This window comes from Lepisosteus oculatus, chromosome 9 (assembly GCF_040954835.1).
Source record: "Lepisosteus oculatus isolate fLepOcu1 chromosome 9, fLepOcu1.hap2, whole genome shotgun sequence".
Taxonomy (NCBI): domain Eukaryota; kingdom Metazoa; phylum Chordata; class Actinopteri; order Semionotiformes; family Lepisosteidae; genus Lepisosteus; species Lepisosteus oculatus.
In genome coordinates, this window is record NC_090704.1 from 9,916,427 (window position 1) to 9,939,436 (window position 23,010).

At 35.9% G+C, this 23,010-nt stretch overlaps 2 protein-coding genes across 3 annotated transcripts in view; one reads left to right on the forward strand and one right to left on the reverse strand.

Moving 5' to 3' along the window:
- Positions 1-1,282: 1,282 nt before the first annotated feature.
- Positions 1,283-18,299, reverse strand: abcd3a (ATP-binding cassette, sub-family D (ALD), member 3a). 2 transcript variants are annotated; one of them, XM_069194102.1, is made up of 23 exons: positions 18,156-18,299; positions 17,052-17,085; positions 16,594-16,692; positions 14,822-14,910; positions 11,794-11,863; positions 11,013-11,110; positions 9,745-9,868; positions 9,525-9,581; positions 9,201-9,343; positions 9,031-9,100; positions 8,360-8,429; positions 7,198-7,295; positions 6,196-6,287; positions 5,890-5,978; positions 5,468-5,540; positions 4,864-4,927; positions 4,428-4,505; positions 4,236-4,301; positions 3,862-3,951; positions 3,319-3,438; positions 2,658-2,762; positions 2,411-2,467; positions 1,283-2,026 (listed from the first exon to the last, which is right to left on the reverse strand). In XM_069194102.1, the coding sequence occupies exons 1-23, from the start codon at positions 18,263-18,265 to the stop codon at positions 1,949-1,951; spliced, it is 1,974 nt and encodes a 657-aa protein (XP_069050203.1). In that variant the 5' UTR covers positions 18,266-18,299; the 3' UTR covers positions 1,283-1,948. The 2 variants fall into 2 exon arrangements, with proteins under 2 accessions (XP_069050203.1, XP_069050204.1); XM_069194103.1 differs by lacking the exon at positions 11,794-11,863 and adding an exon at positions 13,846-13,915.
- A 3,921-nt stretch (positions 18,300-22,220) lies between these two features.
- Positions 22,221-23,010, forward strand: part of arhgap29a (Rho GTPase activating protein 29a) — a 49,108-nt gene continuing 48,318 nt past the window's right edge. The window contains exon 1 of the mRNA XM_069194110.1: positions 22,221-22,371. The gene's annotated coding sequence lies outside the window, so the exon portion shown is untranslated. The remainder of the gene's footprint in view (positions 22,372-23,010) is intronic.

Here is a 23,010-nt window from a genome sequence, read left to right on the forward strand (position 1 = left end):
GGGCAGGGTGCAATAAGTTTATCTGAACACTTTATCCAGAAGGTGAAGTCTTAAAAACTTTAAACCATAGATTTCAGTTATATTTTTAGATTGTTTTACCTGTTCATTCTGTGAAATATAAATATTGTATGTATATATTTAATACATCAACATTTCAACACACAAATCTATGCGTACACTGCCATCAGTAAAAGAAAAACTTTAAACTCAAAAATGAGATTAGACTCACGGTAGCCAATTTTTCTGAATACCAAACTTTGCTTTTGTCCATTACAACATTTTGAAACGTTTTAGTTTCTTAAGACTCACTGATCACAGCAAATAGGATGAACCATATAATTTACAAGTCACTGACTCACTGTGCAAAATTAGAGAAATCATAGCACCTGGATACCTTCCTGGCTAGACAGCATTTCAGAGCTAAACTGCAGAATGACTCAACAGCAGGAGGAATTTTATTGACATGATAAATGGACATTTATGTTCTTAAGATTTCAGTTATATATTTTTTATCTTATGTCGCATCATCCAGGTGGATGCTGGACATTGGTGGTGGTGGAGGGGAGTCCCCATTACCTGTAAAGCGCTTTGAGTGGAGTGTCCAGAAAAGCGCTATATAAGTGTAAGCAATTATTATTATTATTATTATTATTATTATTAAGAAATCTGGGTAACAACTGTATGCCATTCGTACATAAAAACTGAAAAACAAATGCCCCAGAATAATAAGTGACCGATCAAATTGTATTGATTCACAGGTTAATAAATGACTAAAGGTATATCACCTTGATGTTTTAAATGTCGGTAAGAGAGAGTAAGGAAAAAGTAGATGAACCTTCACTTAGTTTCCTTAGAGTTAAATAACCTTACATCTAATCCCCCTGAATTATAAGCAAGTGGAAGTTGTTTTATATTAGGCTAAAATGCCTGCTCTCATTTAACATTATGCTCATGCTTATTGGACTCATTTGGTTGTTTCTTTTTAGTCCCACAGACAGTATTCTTCATACTGGGAAAAGCACTGTATTAATTTCCCCTGAATTCAAAGTAACCATTCAGATCTACACTGCTTGTCTTTGGTTATAGGAAGGAAACCAGAGCATCTGGAAAAAAAACTGGCATGATAACTGTGTGAACATGCCAACTCAAAGCACACAGGCATCCCAAGATGTAATCTAACCCAGGACCCTAGAGCTGTGAGGCAGCAATGCTGGCCACAATTCCACCTTCAAATGAAAATTTGAAAATGCAACCTTTAAACTTCCCCAGAAATACAAAGGAATCAGTCATTTACATTTTTTAATGAAAATGTACAGTTCAAATTACAGTATTTCAGACCCAAGTGCATGCCATTAAGTAGTGCATTCTGATGTTACCATTGTCCTATAAAAAAAAACCCATTAATTTTATAAAGGTAAATATATCTTAATTTTTACATTTCAAAATTGCCTTGTGATGATTACAATATGCTGAACACTTACAATGTCAGGCACCAACTGAGCAGTTTTCTTGTTTTTCTGTTTAAAAAAATGGAGGTTCACATTTAGAAAACATTTAACGGAATAGGATTAAAGTAAAACGTTCTGGTAAGACAAGTTAGAAGGTCCCAACTTGTGCTTCGTAAATCTAACTCATAGAAGGAACTGTAAGGGCAATATATTTTTTAATGACTAAGATCTTACTTAACCTCAGTTTTCCTGTATCTTAATTGTTATTAATGCTTCTCTACATATTGCCTGGAAGTTATGTACTAATTACAGTTTAACAAAATATACAATTATTAGCAACATACTACAGATTAATTTGACTTCCAGATTTGTACATACAGCATCATGAAAACTGACAAAAGTTACAAATTATTAAAAACAATTATTATTTTTGACTTATTTTTAGTGCAGTGTTACTTGAGATCTTTAGACACAGCATATTTGCTTATTGCTGTTTTATTTTATGATCCGAACTCCACAGTATCTGCAGTGATGGGCTTGAAATCATAGTTTCCCCTTCCATCCATGCGCAGGTAAAACTGTCACAGGAAAAGAAAATATCTTCAGAACCTTCTGCAATAGCTCTCAGAATAATCAAATAAACATTATTTTCGGGCAAGCAAAACACCCATACATTTCCTCACATCTGTAAAAAACATTCCTATTAACAGATGACTTTTTTAGTTTTATGTTGTGTTAAGAATAGAAAAGGATATCAATTTAGATTTAACATCTAATATTTTAAGTGCTCAATACTGGCAGGTGTGAACTTATTATCAATTTTCTTCTGTACACGGGGATCATTTATATGGATACTTTTTATGCTAAACACAAATTTAAGCAAACTGTAAATAGATTATATTTTCTCTTTGTAGGAACATAGTTTTCATTAAGAATTGAACTTTAATGATTTAATGTTTTACCTCATGATGTTTCCAGAGGGACTTTCTGTGAGAGACTGTGAACAAGGTGATGCCAACCTGAAAGTTAGGAGAAAAAACATTTTTTAACTAGTAGTTTATTGTATTCACATACATTAAACTAGTTTATAGGAAATAAAAAATCTGACTGTTAAAATAACATGATCCAGGTATCCCCAGAAACCATTCTAGGCTGTTATTTCATAAAACTAGTGTACACTAAAGGTATCAATCAGTGGCATGTTATTACCTTTCTGCAGTGGCTGTAGATGTAATCTTCCACATCAACGCTTACAGCACTAGTACACTCGTCCAAGATGGCAAACTGAGGCTTGTGATAAAATAATCGGGCCATCTGGGGAAAAAAACATATTGATAAAGAAGACTTATAAACTAACATGCTATATAAGCATGTATAAGCATGCATGTATCTTGAACTAAAGAGCAGTGGAACACATTTAAAAAGCTAGTCACAAAAATACCTTATTCTCTCAAACTTGTGCAATGTGTCTTATGTGATGATTACCTTCGAATTTTCTTTAAATTAGATTATACTATTATCTACCCAGTTTGGAATCGCTTATTTTTAAGACTGAGTTTTACAGCTACAGTACAACTACTTTGCTGTACAGGAAAATGAGAACCTGCCGACATAACTTTCTGACACCCATCTGCAAGAGTCATTTGCTTCTTTGTCATACAGCCAGTTTCCCAGTTCTACCCCAATGGTACAGCCCTGAACCAGTGATATCCGGCCATTTGGCTCAATAAGTTCATTCTCCTACTCACCCTTTCTGGTCGAATACCTTATCTCTGGAGAACACTGTCTTGTATGCTTTTGCAAGGAATCGTATATGTTATATTGTTGTACATTTTAGAAAGAGAACATACTATAGAGCTACATAACTTACAGCCATCCTCTGCTTCTCTCCTCCACTGAGAACATCCATCCAATCCTGCACAGTGTCCCAGCTTCCCTCCCTGTCAAGGATGTGTCCCAGCTGGACATTGTCCAGATATTCCTTCAATACCTGCACAGCACACACAGAGGAGACAAACAAACAAACCGGTACAATAAATCAACACATCACGTTTTCAAATCACTCATTCATCCATACATCATATTTATAAAGAAAATTCTTACAGAAGGTATGAAATGGTTTAAAACACAAAAAAGCAAGCTGATTGTCAATTTAACTATAGATTAAATACAATTATTGAAAGTTTTAACTACAATGATCTTGTCCTACAGTTTCAGATTTTTTAGAACTGTACAGAACATTTCAGTACAAATTCACAGCCAAGCAGGGAGATGTAGCAAGTTTAATTTTGAAATATCTAGGCAAGTGCCATATGGCATCATGCCACTCAACAGCAAACAGTGCAGTTTCACTGAAGAACATCGTTGTCCATATTTCTGCTATCTGATAGCCAGTCCTTTAGGGATCCAGTACCTGATCAGAAATCCCTTTCTGTTTCTGGTCTTCTTGGGTGTCTGGATAGATCACCTGATCTCGTAGTGTGCCAAGGGTCATGTATGGCCTCTATAACAGTAAAGACTAGTTGTAAATTCTGACGTCCAGTACATATTCAGGATAAATACACTGATAACCATATTTGCATTTAGTATCTTTTGTAGTTAACAGCATATTGCAATACGAACTAAAACCTAATTTCAAACATAGCTCCCCAAAGTAGCTCAAGGCAATACTTAATAATGATCAACAAACTAAAAAATAAACTGCATTTTAAATAAGATTAATCTTGCTTGACAGAGGCTTGGAGGGATACAAAACTTTCGATAGGCTACTACAGAAATGTTTTTTACCTGTGGAACATAAAAAAGCTTCCCCCTTTCAGGTTTGGTGAGGCGCCCACCAAACAAAGGCCACAGCTAGGAAAAACAGCAAGATTTTGATATTATTAATCCATGATACACAATGCTATACAGTGATGTACACCTAACCCAGTTAAGTCTGGATTATTAAAACCGAACCTTTTAACGTATTACAATACTTACTTCTCCAAGAACACGGAAAAGTGAGCTCTTGCCACAACCATTGGGACCACAGACCAAAACATTTGTTCCGGATCTTACCTTTATAAAAAATGCAATAATTAATAATAATTCTGAACTTAATACTGAATGTTACAGTAAGCATAAATAGCTTCAATCCTGCAAACTTTATTATGTGAAGTATTTACAGACAGAACTGTCTCTTTTTTTTGTGATGTTTTTAAAAATGTGAAATATCACTCCTTAGAAGACTAAATTTAAGACAATGGATTATGCTTTTTTAATTATTTTCTTTAGCTTTACACATTTACTGAGGAAATAAAATACAGGCCTTTTGACATCTGATATACACTGCTCAAGTCATACTGAATTAGTATACTTTTTTTATTTAAAAAGAAACAATAAAACATGTATAAAGAACAGAAACAAACATTCACACCTCAAAGGACAGGTCTCGGATCAGAATATCTCCATTAGGTGTTGCTAATGGTGTATGATCAAACCTAAAACACACATAGTCACACAACTTTACTTTGAATCTATTTTTCTAGATAACCAAAAAAGTTCTTGCATGGTAATACATTATTCTTAAATATTCAGTAAGTCGGTGAACAATCTGCCTGGGAAAAATGAAAGTTTGAAATAAATCAATATCTCTACTGGCAATCCACATGAATAATCACAGTGTCATTAATGCTGTTTTCCTTTTCAAGAACACAAGTGGAAATTAAAGGGAAATGCTTTTAGAAATGAAAGTAGTAGGCTCAAATTAGTAGTAGGTTCTATTACTGAGGCCAATTCTGTGGGATGTTTGAAGAAATGGATATATGAAACCATGTATCAATTAATGAACTAACCAATGAGCAAGATCAACTGAATAACTCTCTTTCATTTATAACCCTTCTCGTATTTGGCTACAATTAGCTCAATAAAATTAACTGAAATGCCTGGAGTACAGGTTTAACATTGGCAATAAAATGGACTTCAGACAAAACAAAAATCAACAAATTAAACTCGCTGTTTGATTTGATCTGGAGACTTACTTTATAATCTTGTCAACGTTGATAATCTCTCCGCTACCAGGAATCAGGGGGATTTTTTGCAAGCCTTCTGATTCTGTTGAAGTAAACATTTGAAATTGGTAGCTTTCACATCTTCTTTCACTACAACACAGCACTGAAATCCTTGAAATAAGTGTAACTGAAAAAAGTCTCAGTAATTAATTGTGATGTGTTACAATGTGATGTGTTACAACAAGCTACAGAGTATTACAAAACATATTACATTTCTTATGCCATGAGCCAGATTTACTTTTAGCCATCTTATTTGTGGTTGCTTACATGAATTATTTGAAAAGTCAAACCACCAAACAGTTGCCATAGAGAAAGAAAATTACAAGACGCACTGTAGTTGCATGGGTGTGTTGTGTAATTGTTTGGACTTCTATTGTATCACACACACTTGCCTTTGTCTTGAGAAACCATTGTTCGCTCATATTTGCCCGAATTCAGGTCCTTGAGAACCTTCATTAATTCCGTGATGCGAGCTGTAAACCTTAGAAACAAATCATGTGACAAGAATATTACCAATGCTAAAGAAGTTAAATAATACTTTTATTTATTAGAATTTGATGTGTAAAATACATTAACTTGATCTGAAGTACAAAGTTATAAAATTTAATTAAACATTAACTTCAATTGCTTTTTGCAATTTTTTGGAACGTCATAAGGTTCTGACAAAAACTTCAGTGTGGAGAGACAAACTTAATTACCCTGATAATCTTGTCATCTCTCTTCCAGCGAGGACAATCCTACCAAGAGCCTGGGACAACCGCAGCAACATTCGACCACTCTGATAGTAGTCCTTTAGAAACAAAATCAGTAGACAAATAAATGGATTATTCCTTCAACAGGATTGAGAAGATACAGAAATCTGAATGTTGGCATATCGTTTTCCACCACAGGAAACGTGCAGGGGATTCATATTTCCCATTCACCCTTATTGGTACAGTATATACTTACACACTAGTATTGTATGTATACATTGCAATAACACTGCTTACTGGTATTTTTATTGACAATTTATCAAGTGGAATGAAATAAGCATTTTTTCCTAAACCAACTGAACAGTTACTTAACAGCTAACAGCTACCCAGCAACTCACAACTGGCAACCCACTGAGGCTAAGCAGGTGTGAGCTTGGCCAGTACCTGGATATGAGACCTCCTGGGAAAACTAAGGTTGGTGCTGGAAGAGGTGTTAGTGGGACCAATAGGAAGTGCTCACCCTGCAGCCTGTGTGGGTCCTATGCTCCAATATAGTAATGGGGACACTATACTGCAAAAAGGTGCCGTCCTTCATACGAGACGTAAAACTGAAATGCTGGTTCACTGTGGTCATTAAAAAGGCCCAGGCATTTCATAAAATGAGAAGCAGTATTACCCCTGCGTCCTGGCCAAACTTCCCCCTGGCCCTTACCAATCATGGCCTCCTAATAATCCCCATCTATGAATTGGCTTCATTACTCTGCTCTTCTCCCCACTGATAGCTGGTGTGTGGTGAGCGTACTGGTACACTTTAGTTGCCATCGCATCATCCAGTTGTGGGCTACGCATTGATGAAGGTGGAGGGGAGTTCCTATTACTTGTAAAGCGCTTTAAGTGGAGTGTCTAGAAATGCACTATATACTGTAAATGTAAGGAATTATTATTAAGTGCATTTCTCTCCTTTTACAATGAAGGAAATGGTCAGGCAAGTTTGCTGGAAGCTCTCACCTCCAGGAGTTCTGCATGGGTGCTGTTCAGGTGGCGAGGATGGGACAGAGAGAGGAATGGCCGGCTCACCACTAGGTAACCAACCACTGTAGCAAGATCTAAACAGGAACAAACTCATCAACAACAGAACAAATGCTGTCGGTGTCAGGAAAAAGAAGGATCATTATGCTTCTGCAAATAACATAAACCAGATTACATCTCTCACATAACTAATCTGTCAAATCCCAGTCCTGGAGAGTTCCAATCCTCTAAATCTTAAAGGTGACCTAAAATCACTTGTCAGCTACTGATCAATTAAACAAAGTCACAGGCACCAGCTTTTCAAAATGATTGATCATGTTCATCGTTAAATGTGCTCTCATTAACAAAACATTTCTTGAGAATGTGTTACTTTTTACAATGTGGAACTTCCTAGTGAGGCCTTCAGAGCTCGCTACTGTCCAGTTAAACAAAATCTCTGTTAATACTGAGCACGGAAATGCTGTAGTTTAGTTTTATCTTTTGCATATTTTGCTAGAGGTTTTGTAGTGACAGGCTGATCGCACTTTCTAAACCTTTCTATTGCATGATGCCATGTGTTGAATCCATTCTCAATAAATGCTCACAAATCAACTGAATAATAATGAATTAACAGTCAATGGAGTAGACTGTGGAATCTGGGATAAGATGGAATCATTACTGCAGTAATTGTTCATGTATAATGTTACAGTAATCTCTGAAAATATACAAGATAAAAATGCATTCACCCCTGCATCAACAATTAAAATATTGGGGGTGCTTGAACACACATACAGTAGCATCTAAGGAGATGGTGCCTATGGCACAAGTAACACTATTAAAGCAATTCTTGCTCATGCAGAATAAAGTGTCTTCTAAGCTTTGCTTTGCATGACCTCTAAATCACTTAATTTAACCAATCAACTGCTTAATTCTCACATTTAAATATGCTATTTAATCTGAGGTAGACAATTTAATGGCTACTTAGAAAACTGGACTAGACTGAATCTTACCAAGACCACAAAGAAGTAGACACCTCTGCTCTGCCTGTTTCATACACTGCAGTACATTATGTTAATTAGACACTTTTTTCCAAATTATAACACAAAATAGACATTTCTAGACTCACTGCAATAATAAAATTCTCAGAAAATGCTTTACTTACACTTAGCAATTATGCTGTCTACAAACCCCATAGAGAAACGGAAGAAGATGAAGTTGTGCAAGTGATCAACCTAGAAATGAAACAAATGCCGCTGGTATTTACACTTTAAAAAACACCTACAACACACATACTGTATAAAAACATGCTCATTTTGGTTATACTTTAATTTAGTTTTTAATCAATTACGAATACCATAATGCATAACATTCAAATATCTATTCTGTGCAATTTTCTACGAATACAATAATCATTTTTGAGGCAGTATGGTGGCCTCAGAGATCCTGGGTCCTGACTTTTATATTGAAACTGTTACATGCATAAGTAGACCTTCTTTAAGTAGTTTTACGTGTGCTCCAGTTTCCTCCTACCTTAGACACACTGGCTAGATTAGCAAATGTCTCCACACTGCTTGTGTGTGAATTATGTGAAAGAATGGATTTCCATCCAGGTTGTAGCCTTTCCTTGTGTCCTATACTTCCAAAATGGCTATGGATGATCAAACCCATACCGGGAGCTTCTGATAATGGATGGAAAATACTGCTTTTTGTTTTTCAGTCAATCAGAGGTGATAAAAATGTTAGGTCAATAAAAACGGATGACTTTTTTAAAAGACACAAACAACTGCAATGGTGTTGTCCACCCGCATCTTAGTGCTGATGGAGTTTTCTTACCAGTTTCTGGAAGGTTGTATGTATCGTTTGTTTTTCTCTTCTGTTCCCATTGTAGAAGGCAATCTCTTCACTGCAAAGTAAAAATAAAACATGCCGTTTATGCAATACCGTGATCACAACACAGTCTCTGATCCAAGCTGGTATGCACTTAACGGAGTTTCTGTACCAACCTGTTTGTGATGAGTCGAGAGTTGACATATCTGTATTCTCCTTCATATCTCTGCTCTGTCACTGTCATTTTCCCAATTGGTCTTCTTAACCGTGTTAGAATGAGCCCGGAAACTATAAGGTAAGCCATCATGCTAGCAGGCCCCTAAAAACAAACATTATGAGCAGAAGTATCGAAATGTGAAGGCAGAACTAGAACGGTTTGAAAGTATTCATTTAATATGGGGGGAAAAATGTATAACATATCAAAATGCCTTTTACTCATTAATTTCCCTAAGCATATCAATGCTGCAATATGTCAACAAAAATGGAATTAAAGGACTAACCTGTGCACCTATTGCACTTGTCAGCTTGAAGATGTACAAGCATATGTCAAGTAAAGGCTGAAAGACAAATTGCATGACAGTTAAGAAGTATTTCATTTGTACTGCACAGAATATAAAAATGTGACAAAAACACTTCCTTAGTTATCTTTATAAAAAGCACATTAACACACCAGGGTGATCTGTGCTAAAAAGACTCAAGAGATGAGAAAGAAGACTTTACCTTGCTTAAGTTGGAATACAAGTCCACAACACTGTTGCAGAACCGCTCCACATCTTGGGTTAGCAGCTGATCTGCATTGGCTATCCTGTTGTCTAGGTTACCCATTTTGTAGTAGGTATACCCTCTGTTCAAAACACAGGGAAAATAAGAATAATGCCATTGTTTCTAGATGGGGTCATACGGCATCCTTACATTTATAACCTTTCTTCTGTCTTTATCATTTCAAAACTGGGTAACTGACAGTATAGTCTGTTTTACAGATATACCATAAGTTAACCATAGTGGGAAAGGCTGTTCTGTCTTAATAGTGCCTTTTTAGAAATTCATAATTAGGTGTCATGGTAGTTTTATGTCTATGGCAGAAGTCAATACTCTCAAAACATCCTTTTCCCCTTATATGTTCTTTTATTCTGTTGCATAGGACTGATGTGTTGTTGTTTTACATGATATTTTCAATATCTTGTTGTGTCAGCACAGTATTGTAGTGATGTGTTGTTGTTTTACATGATATTTTCAATATCTTGTTGTGTCAGCACAGTATTGTAGTGATATTTGTCATTTAAATTTCCCACAGTAGGTACAAGTCAACTTGACTCATATTTTTAAGGTTATTGTCAGAGAAAGAGTATATATTTTGGATATTTCTGATCTGATGTTATTATCAGATTCATAATATTGCTTTAATATTGTAATTTCTAATTTTTACAGATGCAACAGTGGTACTAAATGGCACCTCTGTTTCTGTGTATAAAATGAACATCATCCACGTGTACCACTGTGTTGCTGTAATGCACTGCTAAGTACTGCTTAAACAGATGCCTTTTCTTTAATTAAAATATGAGGGTTGCTGTAATCTCCCTACAGTCTTTATTTATTAATCCTTTAACTCACATTCTTCAAACCAACTTGGCCAATTATGACCATGTCCATGCCAAATGTGCCTTCTCTCTTTAAGAGATGCTTCTGATAGGTGTTTTGCAGAAAATAATGTTTTGAGTGGAAAATTTGGTCTTCCTTTGCTTTTCTGTCACATCAATGTGAATTTCGCAGCTTATTCTATTGCTGACTTAAAACTTCATGGTACTTTTCTGCAACATTTAATGCACACATATGACATGACCATTATGTAATTTATCCTAATTGTGGTTTTACAGATGAGGAGAAAAGTACATCACTATTTTAATGGAGTGACATGGACTGTCTTGTTATGAATAGACCCTAAGCGGCTTACTTAGAAAATTCGCCCAGAAATTACCATCAAAACTTACTTTAGGTACTCATCGTAGAGGTGTCTGGTGAGCCTTACACGAATTCGGAGTTTGAGCTCATTGAGACCCAGCTTCAGAAAATTATTTATCAGCGATATCTGAAAGCATCAGGAACAAAAAAAGCTTGTTAGGATTTTAACTCCAAATCCTGCAAGAATGGCAATTAACTCAATTTTTCTCTCAAGAAAAAGAGGTGCAAAATACTGTTAGGTTTGTCTAATAACAATTCATATAATAATAGTGAAAATTTGACCTTTATGCATACTGATGAATATTATGAATTATGAGCTTAAACACAGTAAGCAAATAAGCACCATTGCGTGACTTGTTTAACAACAAGAGCTACTTTCAGAACATACTGACACACAACATGCAGCAAAATTATAATAATACTAACTACTTAATAATGCATGTACATGTAATATTTATTAAGAACTATATGGTGTAAGGATGTTTCATATTCTGCAGGGTTACATCAAGACTTCCATGCCCTAAGTACTAATATTACTTCCTGGATCACATTATTCAAGTCATCTGGTTTTATATACAAATATATAATAAATTATAGAGAGTACTGGGGAAAAATTCAAACTGACATCCTTCTGTTATTTAAAGTTGCAGTATGGGGGATCATTGTGTATTTTATAAAAAGAGAAAACTACACTAATAAACTCAATTCTCCTCACACAGGATTAAAGATGAAAGTTATTGCGTTTGGCTCATACCAAAGATAAGCAAAATTTTAATGAAGAGTCTAAAAAGGAGTAGCAAAATAACTTACAAGTGGCATCACTTTGATAAAGTTGAACAAGTACTTCTTGAAATCTTTTGTTGTGCGACCGATAATTGCACTGCAAACCACAACATGCATAAAAACATTGTAAACAAACAATCGACAAAAGTAAAAAGCAGTGGAACAAACACAGTCAAGGATGTATTTCGGCCTTTTTCTCACTTAGGATAAAAAAGGCTTCTACTTATGTTGGTCTTTTTTCATTCAGTGACACAAACTGGAAAAACCAGTCAAGTGGAGTTTACATTAAGTGGCAGGTCTTATTAAGACTGTATGGTAATTGTAGTGTTAGTTCTTGTAGACAATAATTATCACTAAATCTTGACTAGCGAATGGTAAAGGGACAGTAAACCCATGATATATAAGCTTTAACGAAGACAGAATATGACACTTGGATTCAGCCTGTACTACTTCGTATGTAATTCTGTTGAATTCAAGAAATATACTCGAAGAATGTGACATGTCATTGTTAAATTTTAATCATAACAATCTTTATTTGCTCAAACCTGACATAGTACATACAGTATATTTACCCGCAATAGTACAATACAGAAATGAGCAAAAAAGTATTCACTAAAAGGATATTTAGTGGTGAACAATAATGCATTGGAATAATTTAAGCCTCAGATGTTTTCTGCTGTTATGAAAGTACTGTAAGAGCCATTTGACTTTGACTAAGACTTTTAAAATGCTTCACGTGTGGTCCTTGTCTTTGACTGGTGATGTCACAATTGGCTAACATGGCAACTCCCATTAGCTTATTCTGGCACTATTCTTAACATCTATCAATGACCTTTACAATACAGTATTCTTTTTAATTTCCCTCTTGGGAATTTTTCCAAATGCACCTGTACCTCAGCATACTTTGGTTTTACAGTAGTATTAAATCTTGGGCCCCTTTTTTGTCTCATAAACCCAAACCCCTCTTTTTTGCATCAACTCTCCAGCTCCTTGTTAAATCACCCCATTTTTGCTAACTGTCGTAATTGACTTGCATTTGTGGCACCTAAAAATGTCCTGAAAGGATAACTGTGGATGTTTTGCTTCTGCATTTGTAAGCTACATTTGTATTTGCCTTGCAGAATTGTCACCCTTCTTTTTTCCCCAATGTCATCTGCACCAACATGGACCATGACAACAGGACCCATCCCAGCTCAAGCTATAAGCTTGCCCACTTGTTCAGGAGAGTCATCCCAGACTCCCTATTGTTTGTGTACTAATAACTCTAATACCTAACTAAGCAAATATACTGTTACTACCTCCCTTTTATGAGTGGCCTACAGGGTATCTTGTGGCCAACAGTCTTTTCTCTCTGGCTCCCAGTTTCCAGATCCGTCTCCCATAACGGCTTGAAGTGGTTTGATACAGCTGGACCTAGGACCCCACCCTTGTGAAGGAAGACCCTCTTTCCTGTGGCTGGGGCTTACAGTCCCTCAGTTATCTCTCCTGGACTGGTCTGAAACCTCCTACCCCTTCTCAGAAATGTGCTTGAACTCCCTATAGAGAGTTATGACAACAGTGCTAAATTTGTGTTTCAGCAGAGACCAGAAAGACAGGTCTGCCCTGAAGACATGAAGTCTGTCTGGACATTACAGATTTACCATCCCTTTAAAATAGATATGAAACTGAATTCATGCTAGTGAGGGCCTGCCAAATTATGCCATTTTGTTAATCTGATTTAGTTTTACACGATAACAGTGGGATTAAATCAACATTTTGGCCCACTCAACAATGCAAATTACAAGTCTAGTACTTAATGATGATTTTTTGCAAAAAAAACAGCGGTAATGAAATACTGGTCTTGTAATTTGTGTCTGGCAAGCAGTGGGTGCTATGTTTTATAACAAATTTGTGGAATTTTCACTTTGTTCTTAAACAAGAATATTCAATATACATTAAAATGACATCCTCATAAAAAAAGTTCCAACATCAAATGTACATACAGTATATGGCTCGGGATATGAGCTGCAGCACAATTATTAATGTGAATGCCTTTTGATGCTTTAATTAATAAAGCCACATGGAATATAAAGAATTTACCGGCGGTACAGCAGCAATAAACCAATAAAAGTGCTTCTTGAATAACTTGATATCTCTGCTAATGATACCACTGTAGGGGATTAAAGAAATAATACTGTCAGAGCAAAACCAAAAATGTAATAAAATTAGCTTTTATTGGTATCCATGTAAAGTAATCCATGATATACATCAGTTCAAACTTCAATTTGCATGAAACATGTATTTCAAAGAATCATAGTAATGAGTTTTATTTACTGAAAAAATAATTATAAATCATATTCCATTAAAAGCATATAACTTTGTACTGAAATTCCAAGAACACAGATGATTAAACTATAAAATATTTAACAGGACGACACTCAAAATATTTTGGCTAAGAGCATATGCCCCCAGTTAATTTTCTCATGTTTTCTACTCTGATGTGAAAAACTTCGATTGGGTAACCACATTTCCTGGAATATAGCTTATAAATGGTTCAGAGAAAAAAATGGATTAATTCATTCTTCATCCTTAATACTCATCGATAAAGTATCTTTTCTCATAGGGTCAAGGGGAGGGCGAAATAAATATTCCTTTAGGTAATTCTTCATTTAGCAAGATTAGGATATCTGGTTTGCATGGATTTAAACGACTATCATGCCTTACAAAAGGGCACAATCTTTTGTATCAGCTGCTTTCCTGCGTGCAGTATTTTCTACTTACTTGACTATAGATTGTGTGAAAAATTAAATGTTGTCATAAATGAAGCTAAAATTAAAATGTGGTTATGTTCAATACAACCAGTGATATGACCTTTCAAATATCATGTTATTACTGTACACAGTAAACCGTTTCTCTCTACCACTGCGCTCTTCCGATTCTGAGACTTTTCCATGATATACAAAAAAAGAATTAAAGAGCCAAGGATAGGATATTTCAATGTACTATAAAACTCCACCTTTATCATGTCTGCCAACAGAGCAAAGTAAGCCATGTAAATACAGTTCAGGGTCTTTACCTTTCAATCATGGTGCCATTCTGAATCATCCACACGTCACAATATGTTCGAGCAACAAGCATGACGGCAATAAGCAGCAGGTATCCTGACTGAAGCAAAAGAGTATAAAGTGATTATTGAATTTTGCCACACTCCTGCTCTTTCTGCACACATCCTTAAATGAGTGTAAAAACGTTTATTGTTAGGAGCAAAGCTAAGAAGGGTAGGCTGAAAAACCCCTTCTAATTCATTTGATTGCTGTCCAATATCTGATGCTCACATTTAGTGCTCCAGTGCTTATCACAATGCTTCAATACTCAGCTTATTGATCATTTACTGTCTCAAAATGCCAGAGCAGTTTTTAATTCTTCAAATTCTAAATTACCAACATTTTTTATGATTAACAGAAAAAATGACTGACATGTAACGCTATGTAGGCTATAAGAAATCCCAAGATCTAAGATCAGTCATAATTTATTAGGCTTTGACCCTGTACTTATCAGTGTTTAAACAACGCAGAGAAGTGCAAGATTAGTGTTACACTGTCATTTTAGAGTGCTCTACAGTACAGTTTATCTTACTATATACATAGGTACATATTTTACTATGTACTGTATGCTTTGTAAAACTTATGAGGAGGTCAAAAAATGAGCAGAATGTTCTCAGAAAATAACTTCTCTTACAGAATTTTGATGGTCAGTTGGAGACATAAAAGCACTGGGCTGCTGCTCTTTAACATCTCATAACAACCATGTTGACTTAAGCAATTTTACAAAATGACAAGTGTTCTCTCTAAGACACTGTAAGTCCATATTTGTTATAAATATTCACAGCCACTGCATCCCTGAATACAAAAGTAAGTATACTGTATAAGCTAAAACCTACTGTAATATTTTTGCACTATTCAACTTTTTTTTTTACTTTCAGGATCAAAGCAATGCATTTACTGAGTACAGTATGCCATCATCAAAATTAGTGTATTTTCACATGAATTCAATAGACCCCAGCACAAGAAGCAGTGCCTATCCAACATACTGTATATATCTAAACAGGATGCTTTTCAATTTTAGGCACTACAACAGTAAGCTTTTTAGGATTTTCTTTCTCTCATTCTAATGTTGAAAGGTGTATCCTATTTTTTCCTCCTTATGTCATTCAAGTCCTCCAAGAAAACATTTACCTCTTACATTTGTTTCTTGGACTTTGAGTAAAACAAAGACAACAATGATTCATGCAGGCGACTATGTCAAGATAACTTCATATAGGTCTATAATACATTTAGTGGTCAGCTGACTATGTGTGTAAACATAAGCTTGAGAAATTACTAAACCATTCCAAGATTACTAAACAATATATAATGAATGGGAGTGGCACAGTGGAGCAATACACAGCATTCCTGTCTCGCAACACTGGCCCTGTGTAAATTTCCTGGGGTGCTTTCTGTTTGGAGTTTGCATGTCCTCCTCATATTTGTGTGGGTTTCCTCCCACAGTCCAAAGACATGCTGGCAGGATATTCAGTTTCTATAAAAAACTGGCCCTGTGTAAATTTGGCCCTGTACAACTTTTTTGTCTGTGTATGGCCAGTGATGGACTGGTATCACATCCAGAGTGTATTTCGCTTTGCGCCCAATGTTTCCCAGAATAGACTCTGAGCCTTGAATCGGACAAGCAGTTACTGAAAGCAATTCGATGGTATAATCCAGAAAGGGAGAAATTAGTCAAACTTTCAAGGCCTTAGACACCTCAAATCCAAATTCCTTTTTTATGTGGTAAGAAAGGAAAAAGGCCCACCTCTTTGCAAAATGTTCGGGGCACCATAATCTTCAAAATCCGGTAAAGTCGTGTGAAGAATACCCAATCCACCGCAGCCTTTTCTTTCTTCCCATCTTTCTGTACACATGGAAAGAGTACATGTGGCAGATAAACTAAATTATAAGTACAGACAGACTGCAGAACACCAACAGCTGATACTGAGGCAGAGAAAGATTTAACTATTACAACACTTGGGCAGACACTCTTATAGGCACAAAAGGCTGTGAGTTTCATTGTTCATCTTTAACACTTTTATTAGGTGTTATCACTTATACTTCAGAGCAAAGATGCACAAGACAGCATTTTAAATTTGTCTCATGGAACTGGAAAATGTATATTTATGTACATTGCAATGCTAGTAAACTGTCAGTCCAACAGAACATGCTTAAAAAGGAAAACAAAAATCCAACAGTATGTTAAGTTACAAAATAACTTACATCATTTAATGGCAGCTCTGATGTGCCTTTCTTGCTGTGAAGAAAGACATAACAGTTTATAATTGTACAAATTCAAAATGTTGACATTTATAGACTATGCTATGATTGAATTTTACAAATTGAGGAAACTTTATAATTCAAATTTAAGTATGGTGCCACTTAAACAAAAGTACAGATCAGTTAACCATTTATTATTATCACTGCAGCAGTTCAGATATAAAGACTAAAATGTATTTATCACAACTTACTTTTAGCCTTTCTATAGGTTACCCAAACAAACCTTCCTGGTTTCTATAAGATAAAGCTAGTCTTCATTTCAAAGTTGTGTCCAACGTTTTATTTACTGTATAGCAAAATGTTAGACCTCACACAATAATAAAACAGGACTGTCATTTAGATGATATAATTAATACACCTGCTTTACCACATTACCTTGTGGTTACAAATCCAAATACTACTTAATTATGGATGCTCCTAGCATTACAATAAGTCTTTGCAACAGCCAATTTCTAGCTGGACAACAACAAGACAGTTCAGAAATGCAGTGTTAAGTACAGCATGTGAAGTACAATAGGGTCATTGTTATATTACACGCTAGTCTCCTGTAGCACAGCTAGCCGGTCCTAATTCACAGCTAGGAGTAGGCAAATCCAGTCCAAGAGCGCTATATTGTTTTCGGTTTGCATATCATCTCAAACTTTAAGAATTTCATTAAAATAAAAACTAAAAAGATAAGAAGTTCAATCGGCGCTGTTTTCCCACGTCTTAACCAGGTGCTATTGAAGCACCTCTAAAATCTGCAGGAAACCCACACGCGAGGGTTGGAGTTGCCTACCTATGCCTTAAAATATAAATACCTCTATTGTTTTAAAAAAAACAGTATTTTCTTTGAAAATGAACTAACACATTCCTGAAATCTGACCAGTAGAGGACACCGGCCCAGCACGGATCCCTGATCTGAACTGCATCTTGACACAAACCCTGTCTGTGCCCACCTCTCCTGCAATACTGTATCGCACCAAGCCCAAGCCCAATACTCCATGCTCTACATCATGTTTCAGAACCAAATAACTGATTTTTCACCACAGGCGTACTGCACCTTACCCGATGGATTTGTTAATATTGCGTCTACGCCTGACAAAGTACAACGCGATGACAATTGCACTCGCTATGGATGAGTTCCTGGCTGTCAAAAATTTACTGACCGCCGCCATGTTTCCAACACAGTGAGAGCCGGTCACAGAGCACAAAGGAGCATGCTGGGATACTGGGAGGGAGCAAAACTAGACGCTCTTGCCTGTGACCAGGGTTAAACCAGATTTACTGAAATTGACCTTGAATAGCACGGCGAATGATTTGAATGGACTTGAATGCATCGCCCTGTTTTTTCTACGTGTTGTTAGCATGACCTTGCTATCGCTTCTGTCGACCGGAGTACTAGGTACACGAATTCTACTGTACTCAGTAGATCAGGGAAGTCATACGTTACTGTTTAACTACCTTGAAACACTGCGAGGTATGCAGAAAAAAAATGTTTTTCTTTTCTTGTGAACATGAAAACAGAAAAAAAGATTACTCAAAGGAAGAACCTTAAACTGCCACTTAAAAATTAAGTCACTTTATAAGCTTACAGTATGTATGAAAGGTTGAAAAACAAACTTGGGAAATGTCACCACCTACTGTCGAAGCGAATATTCTGATCTTGAGAGCTCCATCTAGTGAGTGAAATACAATTGCATTTGTGGAGAATATATTTTCTTTAAATTATTGCTAAATGTACCTAAAGTGATATCTGCAGAGTTTGTGGAAGCAGCACACAGGTATTGGGAATTCATTGGCAACTTTAGCAGCTACGCCTTCTAGGCACATATGTATTTTCATTCCCCGAAAAAAAAAACTGATGCCCTGTACAAGAAGGGTCAGAGCCAACTCTTATTTTCTTAGGAGACTCAGCTCCTTTGGTGTGTGTGGAACACTGCTACACATTTTTTATGAATCAGTGGTGGCAGCGGCCATCTTCTACGCTGTGGTGTGCTGGGGCAGCAGCATCATGACAAAAGATGCAAATAGGCTCAATAAACTCATCAAGAAGGCTGGCACTGTACTGGGGATGAGCCTTGGCCACATGGAGGTGGTGGCTGAGAGGAGAATAATGACCAAGCTCACAGCCATCATGAACAACACCTCTCATCCGCTTCATGGGACTGTTACTGGGCAGCGGAGCACATTTAGCAATAGACTGCTCCAGCTACGGTGTTCAAGGGAACGTTTCCGCAGGTCTTTCCTCCCGGCGGCTGTCAGGGTGTATAACGATGCCCTTGGCTAGGACTTTTAGCCCTTCATTTGCTCCTCTATGGACAGCATGTTTACTCCATTGTACTTTTTGGACAATCAGTCTGTATAAACCTATGCACATTTTGCACATATTTTATTGTTTTTACAGTGACAATGATCAGCACATTTTGCACACACCTATGTATTTATTTTTATTTATCTTGTTTGTCTTTTGTTTTATAACTATTCTGATGTCTGTTTTGCTTGTCTTGGGCTGGACTGCTGTAACACATCAATTTCCCTACGGGATTAATAAAGTATTATCTATCTATCTAAAAGGGAATCGGTTTGGAAGAAAATAGTGTGAAACGGTAATACAGTGCGCATATTTAACACTAGATGGAGCGAAATCCTTTTTAAAGAATAGTTCTGCACAGTACCTCCAATTTTGTACAATTCGTTTTTGCTATTTCTCTTCAGATTGCTATTTTCCATATTTCTCCTATACCATGGAAATTGTGTGTGACCAGTGATTGAGCTCCTCCAAATACTGAGTAAAAAGCTTTTAGTTAATGTATCCTTCCTAATGTTTAGTTATGTCAGTGTACTCTATATAATAATCATTAAGTGAAATCAAATAATGATTAAAATGGAGATGTGGAGTATAACTAAGGGCACTTTTGCTTTCATCTCACTTATAAAAAATGCTCTTCTAAAATATTAAACGAGGCACCGTATAATATTAGTAAATATTTCAAATTCATTCACTGGTAAAAATTTAGTTAAAAATGCCTGAAAGTTATGGAGTGTGTAAGAAACTTTAGGGGGCTCCTAATCACCTTGGGCTCAATACAAAAGGATCACGGGGTTCAAATCCCAGATGGCATAATATTGCTGCTGCATCTCTGAACAAAGTACTTCACCCACTATGCCCTGCTTTATAAATAGATACATTGTTGTATATCTGTATTTGTGTCTATGCCATTGCTTGTAAACATCCCTGACGTACCTAGTAAAACAAAAGGAACAAAAACAATACTTACAACATGTTCTATATTTAAAACTGTACTAGAGAGTCCAATGAATTGCAATTAAATACCTTACATAAAGATTGCTTTAACATTGCCAACACTCATCTCATAAGAATCATAATTTCCTTTTAGAATTTCTACAGAACTGCAAATAAATATAAAACTGCACAAATTCTTGACTCATTTCCACTTCTCACATGACCTTTAGGACAGGAAAGCATTTGGTGAGAGATTCTCCGTAGAGCAAACTGCCATATATTATAAGAACTCCAGTACCTCAGGTGATAATCCTTCAGTTATCTTATCTCTGTTACCTGTTCAGCTGGTTTGAAAATAAATCGTCAAAGGTGTTTAGATAGAGATTTGAATGTTATTGCACTTCAAAACAATTTTTACAAGCCATCTCATACCATATCTAAAACACATCGACAGGAATCAGAAAGTCCAGAATCGCAGCTTTGTATGGAATTTAGAATTACTGAAATTTCATTCAGAACTATTTAACTGTTGTATTAAAACTAAAAGTATTTTCTAAAGCTGTGTATTATTGTATTCACAAAATGCTTGAAAATGTCCGCTTGGTTGCAATACATAACTCTGTTGTTTAAACATGTGCAGCTCCTTAACCATATACAGTATGGTATAAATCCTTTGACATTTAGTTTAAACTGATTATAATGAATATAAACAAGTTTCCCAGCAGTAGATGTGTTGTAGATAATTTGACTGCATAGGAATGTCTTATCTCTGTATTTAACCCCTTAAAATCAATCTTTATTGAAGGATATGTTAACAGTTTAAAATCTCATTGCAAAACAATAATGCAGATAGGTATTTGTTACATTTGACTGGGTAAAAATCTAGTGGGAATGTGATTTAAATGTTTCTCGTTTTTTCCTTGTTAGAAAATACATAGCTGATTTCCATTAACCAAAATGTTTTATCGCTCTGCTGTATATTACCAGAAACACAGAAACCCAATTTTTTTCGCTGTTTATCTTTGAGAAGTATCCAAACTTAATCCTGTTGAATTAGTGGCTTCCCTTTATTTTGAAGATAAATCTCATCAAGAGCCTACTGTCTTAAACAATAAAGTGCATATTGTCCATTTATCAGCAGACACTAGCAGTGACCACTCAGTCCTCGGCGTTTGAGTAAACCGTAATCAATTTTATCTTCAAAAGTTAAAAATCAACTGACAAATGAAATTGAATACCAAATAAATTCAACTAACGGTATTCAGATGAAGAGGTGATTAAGAATGAGCTCCTTTATCAGTGCCTTTAATACGTTTAATGTTTTTCACGCAGAAGTCTAACCAACAAACGGAGGTTACCAGCCAATAGATACAATTAGGAACAGTTAAGACAATATAAAAATCAAAGAATGATAAAATTAGATACAAGTCCATAACAGATCTTCAGAGTTTAAGTGACATTAATTTAGTTTATTTTCGGTTCTACAGTTTGGGTCAGGAAACAAGCAGATTCTTTCAAAATGTCATATACCTTTCTGCAACAATGAGAGACAGTGTTTATGAAAAAGGTCCGACTCGTTTTTTTATATTTTTCGTACAGAATTATAAAGAATTGTAACTATTCTTGTAACTATAATTGTAACTATTTAGCTAAAAAAATACATTAAGGAATAAACCGAGAAGTCTAAAACATGATACACATCCTATTTTGCTGTGTGCGCATCTTTGTACAGTGTAGGCAGCGACCAGTTTTTTCTAACACCTGTTGTTAGGGGGCGTGAGATGATACAAGTTTTCCTGCCCCTGTTGCCAACGGACCAATCCAAAGTGAGCTCCTGAGTCACGTGAGAGGGGGAGGGGATTTGTTAGTTGAGAGTGAACGGCGGTTCTGAGTTTCAACCCTAAGCAACTACACAAATACTGTAGCGGCAGAGGGGATATTTAAAACAAACGTGTCGGATTTTTGTCGTGTTTGTGGGAATTACGAGAAGTAGTTTTCGCGCTTCTCATAGTGCAATGTTACAGGATTGCAATTCAAGTGAGTAAATCGGAAATATTTTGCATTTAAGAACGGCTGTGATTGAACGCAAGTTGGACCATTTAATAGCGCTGGAGATGATAGCGCATTTGATTAACGCCGGAGATGAAAGGCAAAGCATTTATGTGGTTTTGTGAGAGTCTGTTGGAGTTTTTTGTTTTTAGGTATACTTCTTTCCGCTGATCTCGCTCGGTACTAAGTACTCGTGGCGTTTTGAGTTTTCGTGATAAGACTGCTTGTTTAACTACAGTATGTAACGCGTGTGTTCATAATTTGGTGACTTTACAGGACCTACATCTCTTCACACAAACTCGGTGTTGGAACTTTATCGGTGTTAATCGTAAAGAACATCATGTGGCTGGTAAAACATCTTCAGGGCTTTTAAATACAGCTGAAAAAGCATCTAAATCGCAGCAAATTTAAAGTGATCTAGTCTGTTATATTCACTTTTCGAATTTGAAAAGTTACAGTGCATTCGCTATATCCAACAGTTTTGTTTCTGGCATCACATTAGTAACCCTTGGTTTTAAGTTAGATTAACCCAATTTGATGATAGGTGGTATTTTATTTTCTCGGAACAAGAATGGTTTTGGATTCTTGTATGTCGCCCACGATCACTGAAACCATCTACAGACGTAT

What these genes read in the sequence shown, in the direction of transcription:
- abcd3a (XM_069194102.1), bottom strand. Translation starts at nt 18,265, where the DNA reads ATGGCGGCGGTCAGTAAATTTTTGACAGCCAGGAACTCATCCATAGCG. An exon ending in TGTATTCCAACTTAAGCAAG is followed by an intron (nt 9,582 to 9,744) that starts GTAAAGTCTTCT and finishes TTTGTCTTTCAG; the next exon opens with CCTTTACTTGACATATGCTT. An exon ending in TTTTCCGTGTTCTTGGAGAA is followed by an intron (nt 4,302 to 4,427) that starts GTAAGTATTGTA and finishes TGTTTTTCCTAG; the next exon opens with CTGTGGCCTTTGTTTGGTGG.